The sequence below is a fragment of the Protopterus annectens genome, chromosome 7.part0, assembly GCF_019279795.1.
Source record: "Protopterus annectens isolate FY-2018-M chromosome 7.part0, PAN1.0, whole genome shotgun sequence".
Lineage (NCBI taxonomy): Eukaryota > Metazoa > Chordata > Ceratodontiformes > Protopteridae > Protopterus > Protopterus annectens.
The window spans coordinates 347,202,763-347,228,157 of NC_056739.1; the positions used below are offsets into that span (position 1 = coordinate 347,202,763).

At 38.9% G+C, this 25,395-nt stretch overlaps 1 protein-coding gene across 1 annotated transcript in view; it reads right to left on the reverse strand.

Annotated features, from left to right (window-relative positions):
* The window catches only part of LOXL4 (lysyl oxidase like 4), a 412,707-nt gene that overhangs the window by 47,206 nt on the left and 340,106 nt on the right, over positions 1–25,395 (reverse strand). The window contains exons 8-11 of the mRNA XM_044076917.1: positions 13,920–14,065; positions 11,823–11,990; positions 10,977–11,139; positions 1,300–1,543 (exon numbers count right to left, since the gene is read on the reverse strand). Coding sequence (XP_043932852.1) covers positions 1,300–1,543; positions 10,977–11,139; positions 11,823–11,990; positions 13,920–14,065 — 721 coding nt within the window. The remainder of the gene's footprint in view (positions 1–1,299; positions 1,544–10,976; positions 11,140–11,822; positions 11,991–13,919; positions 14,066–25,395) is intronic.

The following is a 25,395-nucleotide window of genomic DNA, read 5'->3' on the forward strand; positions in this document are numbered from 1 at the left end:
AATCCCGGTCAACAAATGTAAAATAAAAATAAATAACCATAAGTGCATTCCAGTCAAATATATATGTGCCATTTGAAAGCAAATTTCCAGAATGTATTTTCCAGCTCCATGGCACAGATTGAAGGAGTCCTGAGTGCCACCCTGATGACTCAAGTTTGAACAAATTGTCATTTTCTCCATTTGGGGGAAATGCTATCCAGAATCTTCCTATAGGGCTACCATCTGAAGGAAGGTCATGAAACACAAATTTAAGACACAGATACATGGTGGGATACTTTGCCTGATGACAGAGCATGCTGTAATCTAACTGAGGGCAAAGACATGGCGATGCTTATGCTCTCATGACCCCAGCATTTAAGGCATTGTACTGTGTCCACTGGTCAGCAGCAGCAGAGTGGGTTAGGGAAATGTCCATCCCTTTGATTCTAATGGCTAAAAGCTCTGTGGTACTTGCCTTCCATACCAATGGCCTGCAGATAAGGACTGGGGGATCTTGAATAGAGGAATGTACTTGTGTGTGTACACACACACACACACACACACACACACACACACCTATTAAGTCAGCATTCACTTAAGTGAAACAGAAGGGACTGCATAATCGTATACAGCATGAACTTTGCCTAATGAAGTTACCATAGATGATGCCTAGGAGCAGTATATGACAGAAGAATGCCAAGTAAGCTGAAGAGTAAGGTATGCAAACAGTGCTGTAACCAGTGGTTCTGTAGGGCACAGAAATGTGGGCAGTGAAGGTACAGTAGCTGTGGAAGCTTGAGGTGATGGAGATGAAGAGCAGTAAGATAGTGAGGGATAGACAAAGATATTAAGACATCTGAGCAAATGCCAAAGTAGCCCCAGTTGTACATATGGCGTAGGAGAAGACTATGGTGGTTTGGTTACACATATAAAAAAGCAAAAGGTAATTTGGCAAATATTTGGGGGAGACAAGAAGAAGGCAAGAGGATAAATGGACATCCAACCAAAAGATAGATACATGGATGGATTGTATGTTAGACAAGACCTGCAACAGTCAGGCTTGACTGCATGAGATGGCAGGCGAGTCATTTGGAAGCAAGAGATGCGATGATACCCTGACCTCGTGTAGAAATGGGGAAAAGAGAGTTTATGAGGATGAGCAGGAGAATTATGACAAAATAAAAGTATTAACAAAACTCCAGATTAGACTTCTGATGCATATATTTTGCAACTCTACAAGTATTTTTTGAAATAGCCATTTTCCATTACAGTTTTGCTAAGTAAAAAGGTTAGAATGGGAAACATGAAATCACAGCTTACCCATGACACTGATGCCACACCCATTCATGTCGCCCACTCTTTGGTCGGAAGTCTGCTCGGCCAATGTTGATGATCTGGGAGGTGAATCGTAGAAGGCGCCTGTGCCCATGAGGCCAGTTCATTCTGTTGGCGGACTTTGCAAGACAGTTTTCTTCATGGGCACAGTATAGCATATGGAGGGGACGGTCTTCTAGGTATGATGTCTCTTGTATCAGCTGGGCATTCATTGTGAGGTCTGGTGCAACTATGGGGTACAAGGTAATAAGGTAAACAGTGCATAATAGCTGAAACATAACAGTGAGACAGAAAGTGAATGGCAAAGGAGAATTAATGGTAGTAATATCGACACAAGTAAAACAGCAAAAGAGACAGATTATAAGAGCTACAAGGAAAAAAACAGGATGGTTCATTACTACAATATAATATGTATACTTAACAGATCTGAATGCTTTGGACAATTCATGTATAACACTAGAATTAAAAAATGCTACCCCTTCATTGTTCATTTCTGTTAATTTACTGTAGTTTTCTGTTATCACAGAAATGCAGATTTTTGTTGATACTGTAGATATTTTCAGAAGGCCTACTTTTATTCCACATGCACAACCTTGAGAATGCATACTTGAAATATATTACCATACATAAATGTATATATTTATTATATATATCATATATTGGATTCACCTATTCTGACTCTTAGAGTCTTGCCTTTGTGGTTTAAGTTACTGTTCTCATGGCTAAGTAAACTATAGCAGAGCTTTTAGATCGAAGACACCTTCTCGTCCTGATGACTGTGCTTAGTGGAGAATACTAGAGCCTGAACTCCACCTTCCCATGTGGTTACTACAGCACCAGCGGCCTGATGCCTGCCACTTGCATGACGCATACGGTATCACTTCTCTAAGGTAAGTCTGATGTTTTGATGATGTTCAACCAGTGACACACCTGTTCAGATAGTGACGCACCCGTTCAGATAGCCCCAGGATTGAACCAGTTTTGCTAAAACTGAATTCTTTACAGGATGTCATTGCAGTGGGAAGATTTTCCTTTCCATCAAAGTAGAGCCGCCTCAAGTGCTGATTATTACAGGTAAGGAGCACAGCTTATTGCATGGTGGGGGGTGGTGTCTGCTCAGCCACAAAACAGTTGTTTTTTGTTTTCATTGACTACAGTGTTTGTCCTATGTGGCACTCAAGACAGTAAGCCTTCTTGGAGTTGTCCATCAGCATCACATCTACTTCTCTTCTAGCAGGGCAAAAAGGGAACCTGAAAGGAAAGAGAGCAGCTCGGCTGGCACAGAGACTTTAGCCTGACTGTCACTGGTCTACAACATTTTGGCAGCTCAGCTGGCACAGAGACTTTAGCCTGACTGTCACTGGTCTACAACATTTTGGCAGCTCAGCTGGCACAGAGACTTTAGCCTGACTGTCACTGGTGTACAACATTTTGGCAGCTCGGCTGGCACAGAGACTTTAGCCTGACTGTCACTGGTCTGCAACATTTTGGCAGCTCAGCTGGCACAGAGACTTTAGCCTGACTGTCACTCTGGTCTACAACATTTTGGCAGCTCAGCTGGCACAGAGACTTTAGCCTGACTGTCACTCTGGTCTACAACATTTTGGCAGCTCAGCTGGCACAGAGACTTTAGCCTGATTGTCACTGGTGTACAACATTTTGGCAGCTCAGCTGGCACAGAGACTTTAGCCTGACTGTCACTGGTCTACAACATTTTGGCAGCTCAGCTGGCACAGAGACTTTAGCCTGACTATGTCACTGGTCTACAACATTTTGAGAATAAAATTGGGAAAAACTGAGTAAGGAGTAGAGATTCGGCTGCTTATGTCCTTCTTGATATCTGAGCAGGGTATGGGTCAAGACATTGCAAGGCTTCCCCAAGGTGGAATCCTGTGCAACATCTAAAGCTTTACAGACCTTATATCACAATGTCTTCTGATCTACATGTATAACATATATATACATGTATGTATAACAGAACATATGTGTATAACTTCCATACAGGAACAAATGGAGATTTAAAAAATAGATAATATGCCTCCTTTTCCCTGGTGCTAATGATGATGGTCCAATTCCTGTTATCCAACTGCTGTCAAACGGTCAACCATTTTTATTGTACTAATATGATGATGCAGCTATCTGACTCATAAGAGAAGCACGTAAATACAGCAGCTTGTGTGGTCTTCATCAGTAGCATGAAAACCTGCTACTGACTCCGAGGACAGTATTATTGTGACATCATCTATAAAACCCTACTGGGTGCCCAGTCTTATCCCATTAAGTTGTAGCTCTGATACCAGTTGGTGGAAAATACTTATATAGATGTGTCTGGAATGAAGATTAGGCATTATGATTGCAATCTTTGTAATGAAACCCTGAACTTGTCTGTGTATTAGAACCACAGCTCCATTGTTTCTATATGCTTAGAACATCATGTTTGTTCAATGAGCTGTTAACGTGAACTAAAGTAATTATGCCACAAACTGCCACATACTGCAGTCGTGTAGGACTGTTCATGTACTGCAGTCCTGTAGGACTGTTCGTGCACCACAGTCGTATAGGACTGTTCACATACCGCAGTCCTGTAGGACTGTTCACAAACCGCAGCCATGTAGGACTGTTCACTTACTGCACTCCTGTAGGACTGTTCACATACCGCAGACCTGTAGAACTATTGTATGGCTATGTTCACAAGTAAATCCTTTTAGCTTCATCCTACAGTGCACCTTATAAAACTTCTGTTTGAGGATTAAAGTTAGTTATCAGTCAGCTCTCTATTATATGCTGAGGCTTTTTGTTAGCTAAGTTCAACAGAGGAGTTGCTAATTAGAAGGCTCAAGGTGTTATTCATAAGATCATAGGAGATTAGAAGGCTATTCACCCAGAGGTCATTTTAAGCCTAGCAATTTCAACCCAATGATTGCATTTAGTGATGACTGCCCACATCCAGGAGGGCTGTGGGCACTATCCCCGGTAATAATATACGGTGGCCCATCCACTCGTCCAGGTTTCTCTTGAACAGTGTCATAGAGGTGCTCTGTTTCACATGAATTGGTAGCCTGTTCCAAAGATGTGGCAGTTGCTGGGAGATAAATCTGTCCCTCCAGCATGTCATATTTAAGTTACAGGCCTTATTTAAGTCCCTGGAATGGGTAGCTCTAGACCCATTTGATTTACGGATATGCAATAAGTTCATTAGGTTTGGGTCTTGTAGGCAAGGCATAATTATCCTCTAAGAAGTCTATATGATGCAGTGTATAGTGACAGGGATTTTAGTTGGTCCATGTAAGACACATGCTGGAACCCCTTGATCTTCTTTGTTACAAACCTCTGAGGTCTCGCTAATTGCTGCAGGTGCTTTGTACGGTACATACCGAATGGGGCATTATACTCAATTATGGGCCAGATAACTACCAAGTATAGGGGGGTTATATCCTCTTTTACTCTTGAGGTAATACCTTTACTAACCAAGTGTGCTACATGGAAAGCTTTCCTTACTGTGGTAGACACGTGGTGGTCAAAGTTAAGGTTACAGTCAACCTCTGATCGCAGGTCCCTTACCACTTCTTGAGTATGTAGGGTATTGTTGTTGATTTGTTTGCACTGAAGGGAAGATGATGCTTTTCTTTGCATTCAGTTTGACACTGTGACTAGTACACCAGTCGCTGCCCTGCAGGAGACCCTCCTGCAGTATACTGACACCATTTGGGGATTCAATGATTGCACCTAGTTTGCAGTCGTCTACAAACTTTGTCAGTCACAACCCCTTAGTTTTGACCTGAACTTCTGAGAAGTATATACCAAACAGTAGGGGGCCCAGCAGTGACCCCTGTGGCACCCCGCTGGTAACAGGTCTGCTGGTTGATGTAGAGTCACCCACTTTGATAGTGTGTGTCTGGTTTGTGAGCCAGTTGGCAACCCATCTTACAATGAAGGGGTTTACATTCAGTTTGCTAAGTTTATTGATAATGCCTGAATGTGGGATTTTGTCAAAAGCCTTTCCCAAGTCGAGGTATGCTGTGTGCACAGATTTGCCCTCATCAATGGCCTTGGTCATGCTTTCAAAGAAATCTACCAGATTTAACAAGCAGGATCTACCCTTCACAAAGCCGAATCAGGTAGGATCCAAGGTTTGGAGATCACCTATGTCTTTATTTATGAGGTCCATAATATGTTCCATGGTTTTGCAGATGAGGGTGGTCAGGCTTATGGTCTGTAATTTCCTGGGTCTGTTCCTAGGCCACCTTTGTGTAGGGGAATAACTGATGCTGTTCTCCATTCCACAGAAACAAAGCCTGTGGTTAGACTGTGATTGAAAATGGTGATGCTAGTTTATGTTTTAGCCTGTTTAGAAAACAGTCTGGGATATCATCTGGTCCCATACAGGCTGTGCTTTTGCTTTGGACGGGGCTTTGAGGATTTGCTCATCAGATTTGTAAGGTGGTGGGGTAGTTTTGTGGATGGCTTGTAAGTTAGGAGGGGATACGGGAGTGAAATTTTCACCATACCTATCTGCTAGCAGGTTCGCTATCTGTGTGGAGTCAGAGTGTGTGTGACACTGTTGGCCACTAGTTCTGCACATGCTTGGGTCCTACCCTTTAGGTTACGTACGTAGCTGTAAAAGACCTTATGGTAATCCTTGGCTATACTTGCTAAGGTTCTCTCAAAGGAGCTCTTGGAGGATTTGACAAATTGTCTTATTTCCCTGTTAAGGCTGAGGAGGGTGCTTTTCCGTTTCTGGGGCCTTGCCTTTGTTTTCCTGGACAGAAACTTTTTGCATTTATTGTAGAGTTTGTTGATGCTGAATGTCCACCATGGCAGCTTGTATTTGCTTAGGGCTCTGTCTTTGTTTCTTTCTGGTGCAACCAAGTTTATACACTTATGCAAATGACTGTACAAGGCTTTAGTGTAAGCTAATGCATACTTACCACTTTCAGCATGGGGTGGAGCTTGGAATGCATTTATACCTTCACCTAGGAGGGTATAGTTTGCCTTGGTGAAGTTTTTTAGTCTGATTTCACCCTTTGTGAGTTCTGGTGTTAGTGTCTGTTCGAAGGTGACTGATTTGTGGTCAGTTTTAACTGACGAGGGTCCAGCAGTGCACCTGTTTGACATGTTGGTGAGGACCAGATCTGGAATGTCTGTTCCTCTTGTTGGGGTATAGACAATCTGTTACAGGCCATTTGAATTCACAAAGTCAAGGAACTTTTGTGGTAGTGAGTTTGGCTACAGTATTTTTCCACTTGATGGTGGGATAATTGAAATCCCCCATAACCAGTGTGTTCAGTAAAATCTGGATCTTCTTCAGTTTGGTTAAGTAGGCTTCATGGGTGTCGTGACCCATGGAGGGGGATCTATAACAGGCTAGGCCTTGAATGCGGGTCTTACCCACCATAACCTGGACATGGAGTAACTCCATGGAGTTGTCCAGTCAAACTAGATGGGAGGTGAATTTGTCTCTAATATAGAATGAAACACCACCTCCTTTGATTTTCCCACATTTATTTTGTGGTCTAAAGGAAGGCATTGTAGCCTTGCAGAGCTGGGGTACTTTCTGAGGCCTCAAACCAAGTTTCTGTGACTGCACAGACATCTACATCTTATAGTGATAGAAGTACTTCCAGAGAGTGCAGTTTTTGGTTTAAGCTCCTAGGGTTTAGCAGCATGACCCTTATTTTGTTCAGACTGGTTACTTTCATGTTGGTAATGTTGTTTTTGATACCTTGCCTAAAAAAGGCACTTTGGGGGGGACAAGAGCATTTTCCAGCATCTGGAAGGCTAAGGGTGACTGGTGCAAACTGTCTCTGGTAAAGCAGTGAGGTTTGTTGACCATGGCTTCCCAAGCAGACAGGAACTGGATCCTCTTTGAATGACACCAAAAACTAAGCCGGTTATTGAAATCAATCATTTTTTGTTTATACTGTGGCAACATTCTAGGTAAGGGTAGTTTGCTGCTCAAGGGTAGAGACATAACCTGCCTGGGAAACATACTGAGAGAGCTTGACCATGTCTGTCTTCATATAGTCCAGTGAGGTATGTCTCAGGTCATTCATGCCAGCATGAACTATGACAGAGTCATAATGGTACTTGTTGCTGAGAGACCTGAGTGGATGCACGATTTGATGAATCCTGGCACTGGACAGGCAGCTGACCATCACTTTCTCCTTGTCCATGGTGAGTGGAAGATCCGTGAGTCTCCCTACTGAGTCACCAATGACAGATAAAATGATTTTTGGGGTGTTACGTGTTGCAGACTTGTGGGTGAGACATTGGTGTTGCTGTGTGTCATGGGTGCTGTGGAGACTGTGTTAGATGTAGCAATCTTGTGTTTTGGAGGTCTCTGGTGTTTCTGTGAGTTTTTCAAGAGAACCTCTGCATATGTGGATTTGTGTGTTTGATGCGTGCTATGCATATGAGTAGTGGTGCTATGTGAATATGTAGCGGTGGGTGAGTTGACAACCTTCTCCATGTTAACTTTGTGAGCGAGAGAGCATGGATTCTAGATTCTTGGTGTAAATACATCTCTCGCACTCTGTACTAGATTGTGTTATTAGTAGAAGGTTGTCTGTGTACATGAGGCAATTGCTACACTACCTCAAGAGACACAAGTCAACAAGGTTGGCAGGAGTAACAAAGGTAGACCAACTATCCATACTGCTAGGTTGATGACCGCTGTCACTAGGGTTGGCTTTTCAGAAACGATCACAGAGGAGCTTAGTGAATGGATATTTTGGCCTGGGTTTTAAGGGAAAATTTGTTGAATTTAGTTGTCTGGTTTTGGCACACAACTGCTCAGTAGTGCATGGTGCTGCGAGACATACAAAGAAGCAGTAACCTGCTCAAATGCGAGGCCTACATTCCAGAAGCTGAAACTTAAAAAAAAAAATTCTAACGAGATTCAAAAGGACCAATGGGGATGCTTATTCCAAGCCCTACACAGGCCTTCCTTTGTCAGTCAGGTCCCATACAGCACAATTCTCTCACAAAGGTGCAGGTAAGCCCCTTACAATCCAAAATGGCCTGGAAAACATGCTCAGAACAAACAAACCACTACAAACAGTTCCAGAAACAGCGGGTGTGGATCTGTACTATGCTACAGCTAGTAGGTACCCTGTTTTCAGCAGGAAATTCTAGGCAATGTTTAATATGGTAGTAAATAGCAGTAAGACCTAAATGTTTTAAACTGCAGAAAATCAGCATGAGGCTCTAAAGAATGATTTAAACAGTTAACAGATCAGTTAATTAAATACTGCTTTGTGGGAAAACCAGAGCAGGCAGAACAGGTAGCTTTAAGACAGTGAAAAAAATACCAGTAAAAACAACAAAAGCTTCCTAAACATCGAAAAAAGCAATAAAATTCAATTTTGCAGGAACGGAGTAGCAGGCAATTGCAGTACAACCGTGTAGTTTAGTACTAGTAAATAAATACAGTATAAAAGTAGGTGGCATGCAGTAAAAAAGTGCAGTAAATAGTATAAATAAGCAAAAAAAAAAAGCAACTTATTTTTTGGAAGCTCAGAAGGTCCTAGTCATCTGCTATCTCAGCTTAGAGGTTTGGCTGGTAGTCCACCTCAGTTCAGTTCGGTACAAACAAGCAGAAACCTGCTCAAATGCAGGACATAGATACCAGAAACTAAAACTTAAAAAAAAAAACTCTAATGAGAGTCAAATGAACCAATGAGGATGCTTATTCCAAGCCCTAGACCAGCATCCCTTTATCAGTCAGTCTCAAACAGCACAATTCTGTCATAAAGCTGCAGACAGGCCCCTTCCAGTCCAAGATGGCCTGTGTATACAGGTATTCAGTATACATACATATATATATATATATATATATATATATATATATATATGTGTGTGTGTGTGTGTGTGTATGTGCATGGCTATGTATATAAGTGTGTGTTTGTTTCAGGTCCTTTCATAAAGCAAATTTTCTAAATTCCCATTTGCACACAGCTGAGATAATGTGGCTTCCTTAACATGAATTCTCTTTTTGTTGTTTGTCTTTTCGGCTTTTCCCGGTTAGGGGTCGCCACAGCGGAACTTTGGTCCGCTAATGATTGGCAGGAGATTTTCATGAACGTCGAGGTGCTAGCCTGACGTCCAACCTTCAACGAAGGCATGCCCTATTTACACATCTTTCGAATGCCACCAGACTCCACACAGAAGGCACTCCCCGCAATCCAACCGAGAATTGAACGGGAGAACCTCTTGCTGTGAGGCAACAATGCTACGGCTGCACCACCGTGGCTCAAATTAAAGCCTGTGACACAGAAAGACAAACCCTTAGGTTAGGTGTCAGGTTGGCGTGGGTGAATTGTGACAGAAATGTAAAGTTTTCTCTAAGAAAAGTTAAGATCTATTGATTTAGGAGAACCAAAGCTTCTCAAAATAAAACAGTGACATTTAATGTCAGTAAACCAGACCTTTTATGTGTGCACCCACTGCTTTGTCATTTTATTCATGCATGTTCACAAATCTCATGCATATTCAGACATCTCATGCATATTCAGACATCTCATGCATATTCACAAATCATTGGAAGAAGACTTGGCACAGACACCATCAGCTCTGCTTCTGAACTTTGCTTCACATTGCATCAGCATGGTAAAGAATTTACAAAAAATAATTATTATAACATCCAAGTGTCTTATGTACTGAAATTTTTTTTGAAGTACAGTTAGTCACAAGGATCTCATAGTTTGAGGCAGCAGAAGACACCCTGCCTAAGTTTTTTGATGAAAATACATATAGATGATGTCTACTTCATATATTTCTCTACAAACAATAACAGGAGAATGAGTACCAATAACATCAGAAACAACGTCCCGAACATTACGGCACTGTTGGAACTGGTATAATGCCCTTTGGCTTCCTACTGAAATCTAAAGCCTCATTTAACTGGCTGAATCCTGAGATAATGGAAAAAAAACCTACTGAAAATGCCAGAGACAGAGAGAGTATCGAATATCAGTCTTCTAATTTAAACTTTTTGTGTTTCTGCGGAGGGCAAGCCCCTTCCCCCATTTGAGGTTGCTCATATTGTATACGTCTACATATCTATATCTATCTATCTATAGCAACATATATGTGTGTGTGTATATCTATATATATATATATATATATATATATATATATATATATATATATATGTCTGTACGTGTGCATGTGCTTCAGGTCCTTTCATAAAGTAAATTTTTCAAATTCCCGTTGGCACACAGACAGCTGAGCTAATGTGGTTTCCTTGACATGATTTCTATGATGATCTCAAATTACAAACACTTCAAGGAATTTGATGGAGGCACAAGACTACTGCTAGAGATAAATTACATTGTATAAACTCACATAACCGCTTGTAATGATCAGTGATCAGAATATATCAACTGTTTTTCTTATAATGGCTTTAGATAGCTGCTAACTTGACAGTATCATTTTGGCATAATAAATGTGGAATAAACCACACAAAAACTACAGTTATTCAGTATACTTTGCTCTTTGGTAGTTGCAGGACTCATTGTGATAATTTCTGTGTAAGAACATATGAGCCAAGCATTATTTCTTACAACTTTGTACCTTGTTTTGTGGTTTCCTTTATCAAGGATTCTGTCTTTAAGAATCTATCTGAACGGCCAGAGTGCATTTATTCCAAGACGATTACTTACTGTCAGTACAAGTGACCCCTGCAGAATGGCGTCCTCCACCATGGGGGCAGTTCACCACTCGATGCTGTCGACACTGTTGAATTGCCATTTCAGTTCCTGAACAACGTGTTCCACTCAGAACAATATCATTAGCATTTGGGTCTCCATTCCAGTATGGAGTTTCCTGATAAAAAGTAAAACAGCAGCAGGATCAGTTAGTGAAGTGACGAATTTTTATTTTTATTCCAGTACATCTGTTTTGCCATTAATCCATGTAAAACTATTCAACAGTTTTTTTTTTGTTCTTTGGTTTAAACACCTAGAAGTAAATCTGGCCTCTATTGCTTTCTATTTATAATATCAAACCAAGGAATGACTGCTGCTAAACTAACATACATTAATAAAGGTGTTGTAAATAGGTCTGATGCAGCAACATTTTAATTGCCAGCATGTAAATCCTGTAATGTAGTGGTTCAAATGTATATTCACATTATCCATTGTGCCTGTGGTACACTGATAGTCGAGTAAATCTGCCTCTAAGGTGAGAATGCTACAGCTGCACTAAATACTTGTCAGTTCTCTACATGCACACTTGAAGTTAACGATTGAAAGACTAAAAAAATGTTCATGCAGCAACAAAGATTTAAGCAGAATAACAAAAGCAGTCTTAATATAGCTTGCCAACTGTTGAGTCAGCTTTGGAATATAATACCACAGGACAATTTTAAAATGACTTTGCTTTCTAATGCTTAAACTGGAATATTCTGTATGATATTAGATGCCTTATGTATTGAGTCATCACTGTCCTTCACATAATTATTGTCACACATAACATGGAGGAGAAGGGGAGGCCTGGGAACTGTGTACCTGTAATGCATGGTTGCCATAGCCAAGGCCCAACTGTCTGCAAATGACCATAGCTTCATTGATTCCCCAGCCATGGCCACAGACTGTGCCCCACTTCATAACACCATTCACCTCCATCAGGACTTCCACACGGCCTTCATACTGAGACTGGCCACCAGCCAGCCGAACCTACAAGACAAAGAAGGTTTTATTTAGTGCTGGTTTCTCTTTACTCATTCTCATGATTCATGTGCATTTCTTTGTTAAATTCATACAGCTATTTTTGGCTGTATTTACTATGTACAAGTGTTTTACTGATGCTTATGGACACTGGCAACCAGATTTTCACGTTAAGTACTTACTACTCATTATAACCTTACATATGTCTTCCATAAGATTTGATGTTACTTTCTTGCAAAGCCACCAGATAAACATCTCTGTCTCCCATCTTGAAGGAATACTGTCATTTATCGCAGCACATGATCTAGCAGGAAGTACCTAGCTACCTCAAAAACAGAGTTCACCACTGACTGAGAGAAAGACTTGGCTGGATATCTGTCTTTTCACACAACTTCAGTAATCATGATCTCATTTTGTCATCCTCTGTTTTGATTTTGCATGTTTCCGTAAGAAAATCACTTCTCATTGTCCCATCAATCTAAAGACCTGAAAAACATTCCATTCTTACACAGCAGATTCCATTAACAAATTCAACAATAGATATGACCAGCTTTTGCAGTTGGGTGTTTTGAAAAGCTCTATAAATTTGCTATGGTAACTACTTACATAAATATCTGCAGTAATTCGCACTGATGGGGTTAAAATGAACTGAAAGAATATCTCAGTCCTCATCAACAGCTTCACTGTATATAAACAATTACATCTGTCAAAAATGATGCATGCTCATTCTGACCACTCAACAAATAGAGTCAGATCCAAAGAAAAATTATGTATTCATTTTTATTCCATGTTACTGGACTACATAAGACTAACAAAATAATATGAATTTCTTCCTGTGCTAATAATTATTCAGAGATGATTATTTTAACCTCTCCCCATTACTAAACATTTGGAATTCATGAAAGTTGGTCATTTTATTCAGAACTGGAAAATTCATTCATTCATTCTCATATATGCCCACTTCTGCTGCTTTCTAGAGTTGGTGGAAGTTTTACAAGCCTTTCCAATTAATTCAAAATTATTAAAACATTTTCTCTTCAAACCGACATGCTTCAAATGCTCCCTGAATGACACCAGCACCTAATTTTCCACAAGATATTACCACAACTTGTTTCATCCCCTTTAAGCTTCTATACTGTCATTAAATGTCCCTCCATCTTTCTGCAACTCCTAACAGCTCTCTGTCTCACTTTTACCATGATTCCAATCCTCTCTGTATACACCATATACTTGCAAGACACAGCTAAGAGTCTTGAAGAAAGGTTTTATTGCTAACAGTGCATTTAACAAATACGTATTCTGTTGTAATATTGTATAATCTTTATGTATTATAGTCATTATGTATTATAATGTACATTTTTGAAAGATGTATTCTTGTTTATCTTTGTTAGCAATAAAACCTTGTTTTACTTTCCGCTTGGTTGTATACCATTGGCTGAGGCATCCCTGTCAGTTGATCGAGTATTCAGAAACTCTGAATTCATATGGTCAAGCCCATGTGATTGAGTTTTTGAAAACCTGAAGCTTTTGAATGGAGATTGCGGCACAGTGAGGATTGGGAAATTTACCCTTTTCTTCACTGTAGTGATTTTGGAGCTGGTATATGTAAAGTAGATTTTTGTGTTTTTTTTTTGATGTTCGAGTTTTCGGAAACTTGATGATATGGTCTCGCCCCTAAAATTTTTGAGGTTCTGAAAACTTGATCATCTGACATACACCCAGGCTGAGCCTAGAAATTGGTCTTTTGGAATCAGTGCTTCATCCTGATTAACAAATGTATAAATTAATAAATATTAGTACCATCTTAGCAGATGAAGGAGATGTAGCCATGCAATGTTTTTTCATTTGTTTACAGACTAGACACATTCCCCTAACAAGAACTTTTGTAAATTGCAGTTTGCATCTCTTGGTTTTCTGAGAAAGAAAAGGCTAGCTTACCTTGTTCTTGTAACCCATCTGGGGTACATTGCATCTTACGGCAGCATCTTCTTCATGATTACAGACTGGCTCCTGGAAACTGCATTCAGTGACAGATTTCTCCATGCCAGAGCACTGCACGTTGCTCATGTGAATAGGACCCATGCCTGGAACCAAAGCCGAAAAGGAAATGGAGGAACAAGTGTTAGTTAAGTGTCTTCAGCTGCAGTAAACTGTCCTGAAAATGTTCTTATGAGAGTGCTGTAAACTACATGTTATGCTAAATTCAGCAGGAAAAAGAGATATTTTACAGCAGGAAAAATGCAGAGGTTACAATGAAGTGTCCCCTAGTAATATACTTCCCATCTGTCAAATGGCAATCCAACAAATGAGAAACATCATGCTGCATAAAATTTTTTTATTTTTGCGGAAAATCCCAAAGTCCCCCCTTACCTTTTGATACGTGTACAGAAAGGGTAAGTAACAATGTAGTATTATGGCAATTAAACTGTTCAAAAGCCGATGGATCAAAAGGTTGTCAACTGAACTTATGAACCTATGAGGGGCGGCCAGTGCTTAATATAATCAAGTGTTGTTTGGCCACATCTTGAAGAAAAACATGGATAGTTTGTGTTTTTTTCAGAAATCCATTTGTTTTCACTGCAATGAACAATGCACTAGTCATCAGCATGTGTGACACACCAAAGCATTGCTCCACAGGCCAGTTTTGACTAGTTGCATAATTCCTATTTTTGGCCTTACATTTGTGGAAGACTTAATATCTTGAAATAATAAAAAATACACAACAGTGGCTTATTATTTCTTTATTTATGCATTTCTTTTATTTTTCCTCCCACAGTCACTTTAGTCTATGAGTGACCGTTATGGATGTGACTTCTGTGTATCCTGTATCCACCACTGTATTTTTTTCTCCTCTGCAATTCACTTGAAGGGTGAATCAAAACACAAATCATTCTCTAGCTTAACGTTCACCTCCAGAGCATATGAGGGGAGAGTCATGCACCCCTAGCTTAATTAATGACATTGGCTTTACTTGTGTATCACCCAATTAAGACATTTCTGTAAATTGCAAAAAGGTGGCATAGCATTACGAGACACTAAGCTGAGATGACAGCTACACCCAGTTTCTCAGGTCTCTCACTAGTTTATGGTGGTTGTCATCAGTTTGCTACTTATATAATTTCTGATTGGTTGATCTTGTGAAGAAGATAATTATTTGATTGGTGTACTGATGACATGAGATTTTCTGAATCCATTTTGCCAAAACTTTTAAACAATGAAAAGCAGCCCCAACTAAGTATAACCTACTTGAGGTATTATAACGTCAGAATCAGTTTTATTTAGTACAGATGAAGTGGGCTTTTTCTGCCACATCAAGAGGTGATCAAATTGGTAAGATAATCACAGCATTTCTACAAAATGATACACAGCTTCAGGACATTTAACTGTATGATAAACTTGCAGTGGCAATGTTTTACAATATTTTTGTCTACAAAATATGATGAATAAAACAATGCCATTTCATACATTAGGTGCATATGTATGTGTGTTTGGGCATGCATGTTTCTTTGTGAACAAATGTGCCTATGTAGCTTGTGATGCTGATGCAGATATCACTTTAAGGAAGAAAGAAATAAAATTATTTCATTGCCAAATGAAAATGGATCATTAAGAAAAAAACTAATGTAAAGAATTACTAGTTATTCTTGTTCCAGTGGGAAACAAATGGCAGTGTAAGACTACACTCAATCACAATCTTCTTTCATAGACCCGAGCCTGCGGTCATTACATCTGACCTCAATATTGCAGAAGCTTTGCCACAAGGTCCTACTCCTGCAAGTTTACTGAGAATGTTGTCATTGTTATAGCCTGTGGTGATTACATCTGACCTCAATACTGCAGCAGCTCTGCCACAAGGCCCTACACCTACAAGTTTACTGAGAATTTTGGCATTGCATAATAGCCTGTAGTCACAGCATCTGACCTCAGTACTGTAAGAGCTTTGCCAAAATGCCCTACACCTACAATTTCACTGAGAATTCTGGCATTGTTTAATGTAAGCTTGTTTATCCTGAAGAATCTTAATGCGTGTTACCTTTAATCAGTTAAATACATGCCTGCTCTATGATTGAAAGTCTCTGTGAAATAGTCCGTGGACTCTAAGGACCTCTTACTAAGTTGGCCAGTGTCCCAATTTGCTTGACTAATAGATCATACTGCATATGTCAGTTATTTAGTCTCAGGAAATGACAGACAACCTGGTTTACTTGCATATTATTGCAATTTGTTTTGTTCTGGCTATAAACTGATTGCTTTCAGTTATAATTTGACCTGATGGTGGGAAGCCTGTTACCTGAAGCCTCTCTATGCTTGGCTTCACTTCGCTCCCCTACCCTACCCCCAATTTACACTCACCCTCTTCTTTAATATTATACTTCCCCTACCTACCTACACATTTTGCTTGTGATTCTTATTCCAAAACCCTGACCAAATGATCTTACTACTTATTTCCTACTTCCCTATCTCTATTTTAATTTTTAGCCCATTACCAACTGCCTTTTTCCCTCCCATACTGCTTTGCACTACATCCATTTATAATCACAACCCTCCTTAACAGTACCTATCTATTTCACATTATATATTTTTCTTTTCACAAATAAACCCTAATTTCTTCTTTATAGAAAATATTTTTCTCCTTATCTATTCTCATTAAGCTTTCAGAATCCATCACTGAATCTCCTACTGTACTGCAACTTCTTGCTTCATTCTTCATTGTTACTTTCCTACTACCTGACAGCTATAAAATATGGATTCTTGTGCTTAATTATGCTACTCTTCAGGTTATCCTCTATTCTTCTGCTCCTACTATGCCATCTTTCATCCTACCATGACTTAATAGCATCTCTCAACATCTCTTTCTGTCCTAGCCACCTATCCATACTTCCTCTTTCCACTCTCCACTCATTGCACCAAAGCTATTTAATATCACCTCTTATCTTTATTCCAAATATAGGCTGATTAATTGCATTTCACCTCAAACTAAAACAAAATTAAGTGCAAGAATCCTCTCCAAAAAAACATGTATGCATAATTCCACAATATACTAAAATCCAACTAGGAGGAGATATACACCCTAATCCTATCACAATGAGCACAAAGATAATTCTCTCCCACCCACTTCTGTAACCCAACAGCCAATCCCCAATCCTAATGATCTAATTTTTGCTACAATAAATGTTAGAAATATAAGAAATAAAACTGCTGAACTACATGGCTGGAATACCCAACATAAGCCTGATATCCTCACTGTAACTGAAACCTGGCTTAAACCCAGCATAAACGTCTCCAAAGTTATACCTTCTGGCTATAATATCATCCGAAATGATGGTATAAAGAGGAGAGGTGGTGTTGTTGCTCTAATATTTCCCAGTACCTCCCACACTTCCCTTTACAAACAAACACCAAAATTTAGCTCAGCACGCTTCTTGTTGCTTTCCTCAAAATACTCTCACTTCTCCTCTCCTAATTCTCCCTCTCACTCTGTTAATGGGATTCTACCTATGCCTAACTAGGTTTTTTTCTCTTTTCTACTACTTCCTCTATTTATGCCGTATGCATATTAATCTATCTTTACCTTCCTTTTTTTTCTACTGCCCTGTCTTGCATATCTACTATGAATGTCTTTCTTTTTTCCTTTCCTCTTTCACCTTCTAAATGCTTTTATTAACCTTTGTTTCTCCATAGGTTATGAATTTTATAATATTTCCATGTAGAATTTTTATACTGAACCAGTACTCTATTATTTACTATTTTTGTATTATAAATTGCCTTTTCTTCATGTGGAGCTTTTCTCCCCGGGCCTCTACTGAAAATGGAAATATATCCAGTTGGACTAGCCCGGTTAACAAATGTAAAATAAATAAATAAGTAAAATAAATAAATAATTATAAACAAACATGTATTACTGTCCTTTACATCCCCCTGGTAACAATACAGCTGTACTGAAAGATATCCTACACTGGATATCCATAACATTTCCACAAGAAAAAATACTACTAGGTGATGTGCATGTCAATTGGATGGCTATAAACTCTAACTCCCCTACATCTAGCATGAACTTATATGGTTTCACACAAGTAATTAGTAGCCACACACATTATAGAAAGACATCAAATTCTGTATTAGATTGAATCCTAGTATAAGGCCCTAGCAAACACTCCACCACAATACAATATCAGACTCTCTCAGTGATCATCTTCCAATCTATACAACTAGACACATCCCGTTAAACAGCATATTTATAAAACACGTAACCTTTCCAAGTTTAACCCAGAAATGTTCATTACTACACTTCATGTATTAACTAGAACTTCCTAAAAATCCAACCCTTAGACGATGCTGTAATTGAATTCAATACAACTTTTCTAAATATCCTAAATAGCCTTGTACCTCCTAGAAGGAAGAGGCTGAAAAGAAATAATGCAGTCTGGCTATTTAAAAACAGTAGAATGCTACTGCATGATTGAAAAAGCATGGAAAGAACGGCAGAAATATAAAACACCTCAATATCTTGAAAACTTCGGAATGCTTCCCACTCATACTAAAAAGCAAATAAATAAAGACAAAAAATATACTATAATAACCTTCAGAATAATACTAAAAATGACCTCAAAAAAGTTTGGACATTCATTAAAGAAATCTTACATCCTGGCCAAAAATTCAACCCAAACCTCTCTCCCAATAACTCACCACTCGAAACTGCAATACAGTTCAACTCATATTGTATAGATAGTGTAGCATCTCTAACCATGTATTCCTCACCATCTAATCCCAACCCTGTTCAATAGTCACGTATCACCACATCCACTTTCACCTTCAAACCTGGGCTCACATCCTATAAACAAACTTAAAATGTGGTCTTCTTCAGCTGATGACCTACAATGTGACTACCTATAAATAGCAGCCGACAGCATTGCCTATCCTTTCTCAATCCTTATAAATAGGTAAATCCAGAAATCCCACATTCTCGCTCTCCCTCTCTCTGGAAAAAGGCCCACATGAAGAACGAAATTCAACAGACATTAATAACTTTAGACCTGTAGCAATCTTATCTTCCCTCGCCAAAGTACTTGAAAAATGTATTCAAAAACAAACAATTGCTAGAAAATTTCTTGCAGGAAGATCTTCTACCTCCTACACAATATGGCTCCTGTCCTTTTCATAGTACTAGCAGTGCCCTTCTAACCTATATACTTTCAATAAAGCTAGAGATAACAGCTAATTAGTCTCTTCCTTATTTCTAGTCTTCTCATAGTACTAGTACTGCCCTTCTAACCTATGTAGATACTGTCAGTAAAGCTAGAGATTATGGCTAACTAGTCTCTTCCTTATTTCTAGACTTGTCTAAAGCCTTTGACACAGTTTGCCACAGCAAACTTCTACTTCAAATGTTCTCATGAGGTCTCTCTCAGTCCACCCTTCTGTGGTTTAAAAGCTACTTGTCCAATAGTTATCAGTCAGTAAAATGGCACTCCATGCACTCTGCTTACTACCGGCCATTGTCTGTACTCGTGCAAAATTGCTAAAGCCTGGAACTCCTTACCTGTATCCATTAGGTGTATATCCTCCCTTGCATCTTTCAAAACCACTCTGAAAGACTTCCTAGCTAAAATCTTTCTCTGTTCTTGCTCAAAACCAGGATAAACTATATCCCTAAATGTGAACAAGTACCTTTTCATTCATTATACCTCCTTACACTCACCTCATTATTGCTAATTCTCTTCCCTGACTTTCTCTCTAAATATACCACAAGCCTCTTTTCCTTCACTTCATATTTGCATTAGACTAACTTACCTTTATTTTCTGTATAAACTGTGTAAATGTCTCTAATTTCATATAACTTGTATAAATTCTTAACAAATGTTTTTATATTATGTCTAATTTGTTATAATTGTTTAAACTGTATATATTTTTGTTTTATTTTTGAAGATTGTAAAATTATTGTTCTTAAAAAAACTTTTGTTCATAGGTTGGTACTAGGCTATCGGCCCTAGGGCCTATACAAGCCTAGCCATAACAATTCCCTGGCTATTTCTTCCCACAGTATTTACTTCCCTGGACCCCTATCTAGCAGGGTGACTGACATGATCCCCAGGGTGAATTTCCTATCTCCCATCCAGTCATCAAGGTTCCTTTTGAAGAGGGCCAAAGAGGCGCTCTGCTTGACATGTATGGGCAGTCTATTCCAGAATCTGGGGAGTCTCTGGGTCAGGAACCTGTCCCTCTAGCATGTTTTGTTCATTGTGATGACAAGGTTTAGATCCCTGAAGCGTGTGTCTCTGAGGGATTGGGATTCTTTTAAGTGTAATAATTTGGAGCTTTTCAACTTGGGTCCCCACTGAAAATGGGCTTATACCTAGTTGGACTTTCCCAGTAATCAAATGTCAATAAATAACTAAATAAATAAATTACTGTCTGCTTGGAAGAGAGAGTTTACAGTCAACAATATTTTGCTTTTTTTTTTTTTTACTGTAGTTTCAAATAACCAATCAGCTGTATTTGTAATGTATTACTTGCATTTTCTGTTGCCTTCCATGAATGGATGACTTCACATTTCTTCCTAATCAATCTATACTACATATACCGGCTTTTAGATAAGGATTTCCTGAGAAAAAGTACAGCTTAGTTTAATCCATTTCTTCACAGTATTCAAAACAGTAGCTTCTAGTGCAACTTTTCCAGTTTGTGACTCTTCTTTTACACTGAATTGTATTTTTTGGAGCTTAATGAATGTACCCAGAGATTGAACAACCATAGCGACACAATACAGAGCAGTAAAAATTCTTAACAAGAAAAAAAAAAAACTCAGAAGGCATAGAAATATCCTGGGGATCCAAAGATGGATGTGGGGAACAAAACAACAGCAAAATTAGTACCACTATCAGACACAGAATTTATTAATATATTTTTGAAGAAACTTCTGTGGAGACTCCATTGCGTATAGCAATGTAAAAATGTTTACAAAAAGAAAATGAAATGGAATAAAGTAACTGCTATTGGAGAAAAATAAACTTATAAAAGACTCTGAAATGGTAGCCATTTGAAATGTCTGGACCTGGCAGAGCAAGTCCCGAAAAGTGGAGACTGAATAGCCGAAAGATCGGACTTACATAAGCTAAGTCCGAGATGCCATTTCTTGGAATATTCCCATTTCTCAGAGGTATGGCAATGTTGGAGTTGATATATATGTTTTTTTTGGGGGTGGGGTAGGGGGGGGCTTGGTCTCCCTGAAAAAAATAAGTTAAAAGGAGAAGAGTGATTTTTGAGATTCACTTTTCTCCATGTTTTTGGTCGTTTTTTGGTTTGTCGGCACTCAGCATTTCATGTGTTGACATTTCAATAGGGAGCCCTGTGAAATGGAAAACCTGAAGCACAGATATTGCAGTGAACTTCTAACATACATATATATATATATATATATATATATATATATATATATATACACAAACACACACGCATATATATATATATATATATGTATATATATATATATATATATATATATATATATATATATATAGGTTTACTATCAAAAGGTCTAAACTTACATGACAGTTGAATGTTCAACAGTTGTAACTTCAAAATTAATGATTTCTAACATCCTTTCATTGACAATCATAACACCGTCAACCTTCCGCTGTCAGACATATAACCGTCGATCAAACGGTTGTAGTGGAAACAACATTATGTCTATATTAATGCGCATATTCTACAGAGGCTCACAATTTAAAGGGCCATATACAGTAGGTAGATAGCGTATGTAATGGTGGATGGCTGCGTATACCAGGTAAGTGTAGTAGCATCAAACAGAACTGTAAAGGGGCCGTACATTTTTAATGATAGCCATAGTTAGTGATATTTATGTATCCCACATATAGGTCACAAGCATATAGTCAGCATGTCGGATATCAGGGAAACAACCCCAGGCATAGTGGGGTCCACGTACACCACCACCAAAAACACAGAAGGGCAAGAAGCTGCTGAATATAGATGGCTACCAGTACTACTTGGAAAGAAGTAGAGGTGGCAGGAACTACTGGTTTTGCACTAGAAAATTCAAGGCCAAATGTAAGGGCCATTGTGTAGGGGAAACTGTAGCAGAAGGTGAACATCTATTAAAAAGTACTGGCCATTTTCATGGTCCTACTCTGGAGAGATATGAGGAAGCGCAGGTACATTGTGACATTAAGAGGAGTGCTGTGGTCTGTCAGGAGGACCCTTGCAGGATAGTATCTGAGGTGATGGCAAGCACCTCCACTGATATAGTTACCACTGCCAAATACAGATGCTCTTAAACAGTCAGTACGCAGACTACGCAGAAAGAGTAGGGAGGTGCAAGACACAGAAAAGATCATATTGAGAGACTTGACAGCAGGTATGTTGCCACGGAAGTCAGGGTCATTCCTAATAGGCCGGGGTGAACATAGTGAGGGTACCCCACCAGCTGTCATCATCACTACTGTGAGTAACCTACATATACTCTGTTCGAGTGAGGTAATACTCATTGATGGTACATTTCCCTTAAATACCCGCAAATGTAAGCAGCTACATACTGTGCACTGTAATTTACGGGTGAATATTAATGGTAAGGTATTTCCTGCAGTATATGGGGTTTTGACATCAAAATCTGAGCAGACATATGACTATTTCTAGAGAGTTTTATTGCAACTTTGTCAGGAACATGGGGTATTATTCAAGCCTGCCATTGTTTTGAGTGATTTTGAGAAAGCTGCTAATAGTGTTAAAAGGAATCTCACAGATCCACATGCATTTGGGTGCTGGTTCCACTTTTCTGAGATCATATGGAGTCAGATACAGAAGTTGCGGCTTACTGTGGAGTTTGGCAATGACATCCAATTTGCTTCATTGTGTGAACAGATCCCATCATTGGCTTTTGTACCCCCTAACGGTGTCATGGACACATTCCAAGAAATCCAGAGTGAAATGCCTGCACATGGGAAACCTCTATGTGAGTTCTTTAAAACAAATTACTTAATGGGCAGACTGCGGAGATGTGGCATGAGACAGTACTCCACTAAAGTCACACCACCACTGTTTGAAGTGGCTTTTTGGAATCAGGCACATACGTGTACCATGGGATATCCATGTACACAAAATAGTGTTGAGGGCTGGCATAGGAGGTTGAGGAGTCTGCTTGGCAAGAAACAGCTATTTCTACATGATGTTCTGCATGTAATTTGCCTGGAACAGAACCATGTTGAGGATATGCGGGCCAGACTTATGAGTTGTCCACCATCATCCCCTAAGTGTAGATGCCTTGTCGATAGGGAGGAGGTATTTCGCAGGTTGCTGCAGAAAAGGAATGAATTCACCCCTAAAGCTTTCATTGAACTTGTAGCTAAACACTGCAGCTTTTAGGGTGCGGGTACAGGTGTCGCGGATGTCATTCCAATTTTTAAAAACAGCAACAGCCTATCAGTGTCAGTTCCCAATAAACAATTAGTTTAATAGCTACTGATTTAAAGGAGAAGCAAAAGATAGAGACATATCAACTAATAAAACATTAAAATGAATAAAAATACACAAATGTGCATATATAGAGACTTTATCTGCATAGTGGTTTATGAACCGAATAATTTGATACAAACTTTATCATTCAGGCCTTTGCGCATGTTGGCACCCATCCTGATAATCCATTCAAGCTCTTTAGTCTCTACCAAATTCCTAACTGCTAATGCCCTGGCTGGGCTAGTATCGGGGACAACACATAACATAATAATTCATGGTAATTGAGAAAGGTCAGCTAGTATGCAGAGGTGGTGCAATTAGGAATTTGGTAATTTGTTTATTGGGAACTGACACTGATAGGCTGTTGCTGTTTTTAAAAATCCCTGTGGAGTTTATTGAGTTGTCTGATGAAGTAGCTCTGGCTACAAAAGCGCTCACCATTTTTGTACTGTGTATTAAACTTTGGAGCTTTATTTGATACTATCTGCTGTGGTCTGGTGTTTCCTATATCTTGTTTTTTGTTGTTTTTTCTTGCTGTAGTGATGCAGACTGTGCACCTAGATTCCCAATTTGTGCGAAAACCAATACGCTGACCCAGTACTGATGATTTACAACATCAACAAGTTAAATGGCATCAAAAATACTCTGACTAGGTAGGGATCTAAACCTTTTCTGCAGTATCGGCACAATGGTTTGGAGGGACAGGCATATATTGCAGAGAATACTACTGCCCTGAAACAGACACCCCATCCATGTAAAGCAAAGCATGTCCCTGTCTATATTCAAGTGCAATTTAGAGCTATGAATGGGAAAGAGAAATTTTCCCCAGGACTGCCCCCTGTACTTCTAATGAACAGAGGTAGCTCCTAAATGCTGTATCCCATGCATAGGTCCCCTCAATTTATAGTATGATCCCGTTTATTTTATTTAGGGGTAATATATAATTATTAATCATTAGATGGGTAAGGCCAGTGCCTAACCAAATGGGATAGGCTAATTTAGGCACCAAAAGAAAAACTGACTGGGCTTAAAAAGGCCTGCATCCAATACTGTATATTCCAGGGAGATTCTTTTTTTTTAATTCATTTTTTTACTAAAAAAAATTTCTACATATATAAAAGTTAAATAACTTGTCATGCTGGTACAGAAAAAAATTTAATACATTATGTAGTTATGGTTTTAGCATAACTTTCAACATGCACTATATTTAAAATGTAAATTGTAGGTATGCTGAAGTATTGGAACAAATCTTCATCAGTGAACATAGATGCACACATACTATAAATCTTAAAAATATAATTGTTACCAAAGAAAATATGTTAAACAGTAGCTCTTTATTATCTAGGTAATATAAACATTGCTATACAAAACAAAAATAAATAAGTAAATAAAATACACCATTGCTATTGTTAAGAAATATTATCGTTTATATAATTTACTGTGGGTATCTGAAATGGAAGCAGGTCTTTGACTGAGAATGCAGGATCACCAGATATGTAACTCTTAAAATATTACCATATTTTATTATTACACCTTGCAAATTCCTGAATCTGCACCAAAAGCTCTTCATCACCTGAGGTGTATATTAGCTGAGCTAAACAAATAAAATAGGATGCTTGATATATTTCTTGTAATGACAAGTTAGACAAGCAATGAACCGCACACCTGCAGTACCTAGTTTGATTCTCCTAATGGAAGAAGCATCCTCTCAGTGATCTGCTGATTTATATCTGTTATAAATTTTTGTCTAGTGGTTCCACAAATTAGGATACTTGTTCATATATGACAGACATTTGTTGGGAAGTTTCCACACACTGAGACATAACTTGACATTTCCAGAAGATATTGACCAAAACTTAGGATAAGGAGCAGTTCAACTGATAGAAAAAGATACTAAACAATTTCTAAAGAGATTTGCTAAAAGAGCTGATTGTAATGATGCTTTAGT